General features: G+C 44.9%; 1 protein-coding gene across 1 annotated transcript; it reads right to left on the reverse strand.

Moving 5' to 3' along the window:
* Positions 1-659: 659 nt before the first annotated feature.
* YWHAH (tyrosine 3-monooxygenase/tryptophan 5-monooxygenase activation protein eta) lies at positions 660-7775 on the reverse strand. Its single transcript, XM_066331244.1, has 2 exons — positions 7424-7775; positions 660-2074 (listed from the first exon to the last, which is right to left on the reverse strand). The coding sequence occupies exons 1-2, from the start codon at positions 7508-7510 to the stop codon at positions 1418-1420; spliced, it is 744 nt and encodes a 247-aa protein (XP_066187341.1). The 5' UTR covers positions 7511-7775; the 3' UTR covers positions 660-1417.
* Positions 7776-8544: the final 769 nt, after the last annotated feature.

The raw sequence follows: 8544 nt of genomic DNA on the forward strand, positions 1-8544 counted from the left end.
AATAATTATTTCTAGAATTAAAGTCTATCAGTTCTGATAAATGAGAACTTACATGACCTTTGAGCTAGCTCAGGTGCCACTGGAAGTCTGGATACAGCTAACTTTTCCTGCTTCTGGGCCATACCATGAAAGAACTGTGTACAGCACCAATAAACGTACACTAACTGTTGGGAAAAAACAAAAACAGTGTTAACTTAAGTGAGCTAAATAGAGAAAGGCACTCTTTAGCAACAAGTATTGCTTCTGTGTGAAGCAGGTAAATATGAAATAGCTACTGGGATATTCACATGTAAAGCTGATTTGGTGATCAGCACTTCAGAGAAAGAGCTGAGAAGTTACAGTGGACAGAAGCAAACACAAGTCTCTGCATTGATATGGTGAGTTATGGGCTTTGCAACTGTTCACCAACTGTTGTACTGAGCAAACAACTAAACAGACCACCTTGGGAAGCTCCACTTTAACAGAGGTGACCCCCACTGTGAGTGCTTTTGGGGTTTGTGGGTTTGGGTTTTTCTTCTTTCAGAACACTATGTTGTGTTTTTGTGCTGTTTAGCATGTGTCAACTTCTCATTAAACATTTGATTAAATATGTTTTAACCCATCAGTGATGTGTTAAATAACTCTGTCTCCTTTCCAAACAAAAGACAGGACAGCTCATGTAGAGATAACATCCCTGAAGCAGCATTTTATTTTATTCACTTAATTCCAAAACATTTAATTTAGAAGTCTGGCTTCCCAGTCATCCATCTTAACATGGGCAAATATTGACATAGAGTTGTCAGAATACACAGACAACTAAACAGCCAAAGAGTTTACAAAAAATAAATTCATGATTCTTCAAAACAACTGCAAAAGGTTACAAGTATCAAAACTCTTAGGTAGATGCACTGCATTTAAAGAAACTGTGCACATAAGTTAGAGGCAAAAAAACCAAATTTCTACTGAAACCTCACATTTCAAACAGTTTATTGTAAACTGATGAATAGAGTTGTCATTTCACATCAGCTTAACTGTTTTCATTGACTGAAAAAAATTTGGGGTGGCTAATTTACTTTGCATGCACAAAATGTACTGCTTAACAGAACTGTCAGCTCATTTCAAACGGAAAAAATTCACCTGGAATCTAGTCATCCTCAATCCCTTTCCATTATTCTTTCCAATCAACAGGCAAACTAAGAATGCCTCCTTCTGCACTGCTTAAGTGCAACTAAGATAAATAGGGCCAATAAACCAATTGATCCATCAATGCCCATGGAGACTCATCTGAAACTGCTTCTTGATAAAGTGGACAGCAGATCTGAACAGCTGTACAATACAGATATGCTTAGCACTAGATATTTAGTGTGACTGTGGCAAGGAAATATTGGTGATGATGGGGATGGACAAGTGGATGAAAGAGGGATCAGAGGAAAGCTCATTAATTATTGCCCTCTCCTGCTTCTTCATCCTGCTGATCACTCGTCCACAGAGTGAGGTTATCTCGAAGTAACTGCATGATGAGAGTGGAGTCCTTGTAGGAATCCTCATTTAGTGTGTCCAGCTCTGCTATGGCATCATCAAAGGCTTGTTTGGCTAAAAGGCAGGCCTGCTCTGGGGCATTCTGGATTTCATAGTAGAACACTGAGAAATTGAGTGCCAGCCCAAGCCTAATGGGGTGAGTGGGCTGCATGTGCTCTTTGCTGATTTCAAAAGCCTCTTTATAGGCGGCTTCTGAGGCTTCCACGACACTGTTCTTCTTCTCTCCAGCAGCAACTTCTGCCAGATAGCGGTAGTAATCCCCCTTCATTTTCAGGTAAAAGACCTTGCTCTCATACTGGAAGTCATTGCAGTTCTTGATCAAGTATTTATCTAGGAGAGCCAAAACATCATTGCAGACTGTCTCGAGCTCCTTTTCTATCTTCTCCCTATAGGCTTTAACCTTCTCCAGCTTCTTCTCATTCCCATCTGCCATAGTCTTCTGCTCTATGCTGCTGATGACGCGCCAGGAGGACCGTCTAGCTCCAACTACATTCTTGTAGGCTACAGACAGCAGGTTCCTATCCTCGTTTGAGAGGGGCTCATTCAGCTCAGTCACCTGAGAATACAGACAAAGAGCAAATTTAAAGGGTTTGCCTTAGACAAGAGTGTGCAAAATTTCTTCTAGAACCCAAAATTCCTTCTAGACAGGAGTAACTTTATACCACTGAAAGTTTATAACCGTTCTGCAGTAAGGACTTAAAAAAGAGAAATCCCCATAGTTCTAATGTAATAGAAAGGGTATTTAGAAGCCATTGCAAAGAACATTCACTGAATAGAAGTGAGGCAGGCTCGTGAAATGGAGAAGCAATCTGAGGAAGGCTCAGGTTTTTTAGGAAGTCTGCTATAATTATACAGACTACACACTTATGATGAATTTAAATTACTTAGAACACCAGATTTTGAATCTGGAGCACAGCACCAACACTGGAAGCTGGTGCAATTCTCACATTTCTGTTCCTGCCGCTTGCTTCGCTCGACAGCAGAGACGGAAGCACTGCAGTCATTAAGCTCTGCACAGCACCAGTGGAATTAGTGTTTCATGGTATCTTTCTGACACAATACAAAAGTGCCCCTGATTTCTGCTAACTGGCTGCAGACAAATCCCAGGGATAGGACGTGAAAGAAACTGCACACAAATAGGACAGCAGATCAGGAATGAAGCCATGATCAACTTTGAACTGTACTTCAAAAAGCTGAGATAGAAGGATAATACTTCTAATACTGTATATTTAGGCCTATTTCTCTTGATGTTTTAATTTAGGCTATCGGACTCATGATCACTTGAAATTGTTCTACTTTTTAAAGTTGATACACATGAAATTACACTCAAAGGAATTAGGATGAAAAATGTAACTCCTCCACCTTAAGCATATTGCTTTAAAAGTAGTCACTAGAATTCTAAGGATATGTACTTTGGTGTGAAAATAAACTTATCCTTGCTCAGACACATTAAAATCATTAACTATCTCTTTTTTAAAATGTTCACATTTACACTGCTTGACAGACACCAGAGTGTTCACAACCAAATACTTACATACTACAAACAATCAAGTCACCAATACTTACACTATTCTGAGACTGCTGGGGTAGGCAGTGAACCTTCTAAGAAATGTGCTTGTTTCCAGATAAAAAAGAACCCCAACTTTACATGAATTACAACTCTTACAATAAGGGAGTTTACTTTCAAATTTAGGTTTTGTTCTTAAAAATACATTAAGCCAATTAGTTTTATCTCCAAAATGACTTTTCCACAGTTCAGGAACCTGAAGTCCCAAAAGACACTGCTCTGCTTGTCCTAATAGAATTAGAGACAACCTACAGAGGATGAAATGCACAGGAGTCAACTTTAATGACATCTCCAGAATCTTCATCACAGCTCCCAATCAGTGTTTTCCTCAACAGTCTCCACCACAGCCCACCAAAATCTTCTATAGTAAAGATATTAACAGTTCTTTCACTGTCCAGTGACCAAAGTGGGAGCATACAAAAGGAATCCTGACTATAACCCTGGAATTCCTTACTCCACGTACTAATTAGTGTGGCAGGACTCCATCAGCTCAGAAATGACTTCTGTGTGTGATCCCACACGGGCCATACACCAAGCTGAGCTCCTTTGGAAACCACCCCAAAGTGAATGTCCCACGATGGAGAGCAGATCCATGAGCCGACGCAGGTCAGCGGCCTGTGATTATACTGGTTCTGTCAGCTAGAGCCAGTTCTGAGCCAGCTGCTGCAAAAAGGACTGTACCTGAGGCAGTACAGTCAGGTGAAGTTATTAGAACTTGCCTGATACAAAGTTATGCACTCCATAATTTTGGAACAAATAGAAACCAGACAAATTAATTTAAACTGGATCAGTTTCTTGTATCATGTGGTTTCAGAGCTCTACAGCAAGAACTGGAATTTCTGTAGCTACATTTACCCCAGAGAAGGCCATGAGGAAGTCATCTCCCAACAGGGGAGGGCACTGCTTACACTAAGGACAACTCATTCCCCTCTCCTACACAAACACACTTCATCAACCCCAAACCAGACACTCAGGGGTAGGTACTGAAAATACAGAACACCCCAAACTTTTAAAGCCCATTTATATGTACAGCTAAAGCCTACATAAACAAACTAGAACCTCAAGCTACTTTGTTTCAAAAACTTTAGTTCAAGACTTAAATTTATTTCATTGTGTAGTATTTCTCACATGACTAATTTTAAAATTCTGTATCTCACATCACCCACATTACCAAATGTAAAAAGTAATTATTTTTTACCACTATGTAGCTATATTGGAAAAGCAATATAAATGAAGAGGTCCTAAGCATGACCTCTTAGGATTAATACTGGCCCAAAAATGAAGGGCTCATGCAGCTACAATTTTTCATGATTTCTGGAATTCTCTAAACCAAAGGGCGCTCAATGCCGTAATCTCAGGAGGCTGAGGCATTTGTGGGATCAACTGGGAACCTTTCACACTTACACCCAAAGCATCTTTCTGCAGTGTGCTGAGAAACAATTCTGTACCTACCGTGTAGGCTTTATTAAAATAGCTGGATCCTGGAGCATTAAATCAAATGGGAATGCCATGCCCCATGGAAGAAGGACATTTACATATGATTGTATTTTCTATTAAAATAACTTGAATAGTTACAAATTCATGGGTTTCGTTTACTAAACCCATTAATTTGTAACAGCAACTATTTCATTTTCCTCTCCTGTTTACACATTACAAGCAAAAATACTGGAATTCTCCATCAAAATAGATTTACAACAACAAAAATTTGTATTGTGCAGTAAATTCCTTATTTAAGCTACAACTGCTACTTGGTCTGGCTTTTTTTCTTTATAGAAGGAATTGATGGGAATGAAAAATAAATGTTTCTCCAGATTTATGCTGACACGAAATGGCAGCCTTGTCACACTTCTTTTCTCCAGTGGTCAAAAATCAGGCAAATACACTTTCACTAAAACAAGCATTTGATACTTTGTTTCTGAAGTAACCATAATGCTGTTGGCTATATTCTGTACTGTTAAGTGTAGTAATATCTAAAACCAAGATTAATTGTTCAGATTTCAGTTTACACTGAAAGCACACTACTTTCATATAGCACCTGTAAAAAGTATCAGATATGTTACATTCAGAGATTAAAAAAAAAAACCCAAAACTTCTCAAATCAAGATATCTTGGAGAATCTATTTCTGAGTTGGAATACTGATTTCCTTTCTCTGGAGGAAGTCTAAATTCTCTGCATTGCAAGATTACTTCAGTATTAACCTATATGGATAAATAAAAGCTCTCTTAATTATCTCTGTTATTTGCAATCACTGAAAAAGAGGTGTGAGCTGTGAGGACAGACAGCCCTCAGAACATTCCATAGAAGATTATGCTCAGACCTACAAAACCAGCCCCAACCCTAAAGAGCATTCTGGAAATGGCCCTGTTGGAGTAATCAACAGATGTTACATTACAGATATGCAACAGTGTATGAACAGCTCAAAATAAGGGAACTGTTGCTTTTAAATTCAGATGGCTTTTTGTATTTTAAAAGCATCTATAAGTTTCAAGACTCCACTCACTTACAAAGTGTTCTCGAGCTCCCAATTACAGAAGCTCATGATCACCCAACTTATTTGCAAGCAGAAGTGGTGTTACAGAGGAAAATACCATGGCCCCAGAAGAATGAAAATTTTCACAGCAATTAGTAGTTTGAAGACAAGTGGACATACACACTAGATATAAGTACTTTATTTACACACTTCCTAAAGCACAGCAACTGTGTTCTCATGGTTTCACATGTGCCCACAGACCACACTTATACTGCAGGTCTGCAGTTATTGGAGAAATAGAAAGCTTTCTACTAATGACAGCTAGAAGTTGTCTTCTCGAGCAGTACATTTTAGTGGGTCCTCTATTTCATCTTTTTAAATGACCAACTGAAAGAGCTTTTACTGTTACATCATATGTAAAGAACTCTAGAGATAGAATTATAAATGCACCTTATTTTAATACCTTGTGGCTCTGGTATTGAGACAGTCAGAAGTATCACTGGTTTAGAACTGGATTGGTGATAATTATTTATAACAACATAATGGCAAAAGTTAACAAGAGCAGCAAAATTAGTGTCTTTTTACTGCTCTCACTTAAGGGAGGTGACATTCTTACAACGAAAATGTGGACTCCATTTGAAGCTGGTTTTTTTCAAATTAAAATCATCTCGTGCCTTCAAACAGCAGCACCTTCAAGAGCATCAGTTCCTCTTGGGGCCTTTGGTGTTCACAGAGGACAGATCAGCAAGAACAAACCAATTGTAATCTGATATGGAAAGACACTGCTAAGCACCCAATGGCATTAACATTACCCATAACGTCCGGATCGTGTGAATACTTTGTTTTCAAAAAAGGGACTAGACATAATAGGTTTGATCATTCTACAATTTTATTATGTATCAGTACAGGTAGATCAACACAAATAATTTGCATTGCTTGGTTCTGAAAGGAGCAGAGTTGCAAATGTAACATTGTTTAAACACATTTCACAGTATTCAACAGGGTACGGAATGCACTGAGAAACTGTTACCCTACAAAGAAGAGGCAAAAAGGCAACGTTAAAGCTCGGGAAATGCTCCTGGAACAGGGGGTAGCTTTCATACCTGGATGCAGCTACTATCTTTGAATCACCAACGTAAGTGAATGAGGCCTCTATTCGTGTCTTTTACGGTGAGGCAAAGGAAAGGTCTGGAAGAGGAAGGGGCTCCTCTTGCAGTGTCCCCAGCCAGCCCCCGGCGCAGTGCCCGTCCCACAGCACCAGCAGCCCCAAAAGCTGGCGGCTCCCAGCAGGGGAGAGGCACCCCAAGGTGAAAGGCAGCACCCCATGGGGGTGGAAGGGAGGTGGGCGAGGACGGGCCCGGTGTGTGGCAGAGAAGGAATGCACAGCGTTCCCGCCGCCAGGAGAGGCGGGCGCCATTCAAATGGCCGCACCGCGAGCCCGATTGGCGCGGTGGGGAGACGGAGAGGAGGGCATGGGGACAGCCACACCCCCGGGGCAGGGACAGCGGGGAGCGGGAGGGCTGCGAGACAGCCCCTACGGGGAACGGAGGGGGGAAGGAAACACATTTTGAAAGGGGGTGCTAGGTCCGGTTTGGACCGGCTACTCTTCGTCTCATATTTGCAGAAGGCAGGTAGTACTGGGCACCGCCCCACACGGCGGCGAGGTGTCCCGGCGGGACGGTCTGGCTCCTGCTCCCGCCCTCCTTTCTTCACCGCGACGGGTGGGACCCGGCGGCTGCATCCTCCCCGGCCCCAACCCCGCCTCGGACCGGCCCGCGCTTCCTTTCCGTCCCTCCCCCGCCACTACTCCCCTACACACTCCTCCCCGAGCGCCCCGCACGGCCGCCACGCTACCGGCCCCACTCACCGACTTCATGGCCGAGGCCATGTCATCGTATCTCTCCGCCTGCTCGGCCAGGCGGGCTCTCTGCAGCAGCTGCTCTCGGTCCCCCATGGCCGCTTCCGTGGTGGCTGCCGGGCTGGGCTCTGCGCGCCCCTGAGAGAGAGCGGAAGGCGGGCGGGGATGTGCGGCTGGCCGCGCACGGGTGGCGGGAGCAGGAACCGTAAGCGGAGCCGCCCGCTGTGCTGTGCCGCGCCGGGCTGTGCCGCGCCGGGCAGTGCCGTGCCGCGCTGTGCCGCGCTGGCCGCCGCTCCCTCGCCCGCCGGCCGCGCTCCCGGACCGACCGCGGCGTGTGCGGCTCGGAGCCTCGCGCTGCTGCCGCCGCCCGCGCCTGCGCGCCGGGAAGGCAACGAGGGGGCGGAGCCGCGGTGCTGCAGGGGAGGGGAGGGGGCGCCGCTCCCCCGCGCTCTATTTCTAGGTGACGTCACTTGCTATAAATAGCCATCGCGGGGCGCCGGCCGCGGGCCGCGCGTGCGCGCTGCGAGTGCTGCATTTTCCTGCTGCAAAGGTGGAGGTGGGCGGGGGGCGCGGGCACTGCGGGACGGGACGGGGCACGGCGGGGCTCGGACACCGGCACCGCCTCGCCCGCCCTGCCCGGCCTCGCCAGGGGTACTGGCGGGCCAGGCTGGCTGACCGCGCTCGGGGTGACCGCGCTCCGCGTTCACGTGTGCGACCCTGCCCAGCCCCATGGCTGCTTTGTGCGGCCGCAGCCTGCCGCCGTTGTCTTGCAGCGGCGGCACGGTTGTGCCTCTTTCGGGGAAATAAGTGTAGCTCGCATCCCGGCTGCCTTGAAACAGCCCGAGCTGTGGGGGAGGTACCACGGGCCAATTCTACTACCTTGCCTAAGAGATGCAGATAAATTCAATTTTACTACATACTTGAATGTGTACTAGTCAAGCTCCTCTTTCACAAATTGACAGACGACCATTCTTACATAAAAATCATCTCAAGGTAAGAACCTGCACAAACAACGAACTGCTGCGGCTGTCCACAGAAACGCTGGGAGCCACGTTACTCATCTCTCACACTAAATCACAGATTAACTTTTTCTATTCAACCCTGGCCATCATTTAAACATCGCTGCGCCG

Source organism: Sylvia atricapilla, chromosome 17 (genome assembly GCF_009819655.1).
Source record: "Sylvia atricapilla isolate bSylAtr1 chromosome 17, bSylAtr1.pri, whole genome shotgun sequence".
Classification (NCBI taxonomy): domain Eukaryota; kingdom Metazoa; phylum Chordata; class Aves; order Passeriformes; family Sylviidae; genus Sylvia; species Sylvia atricapilla.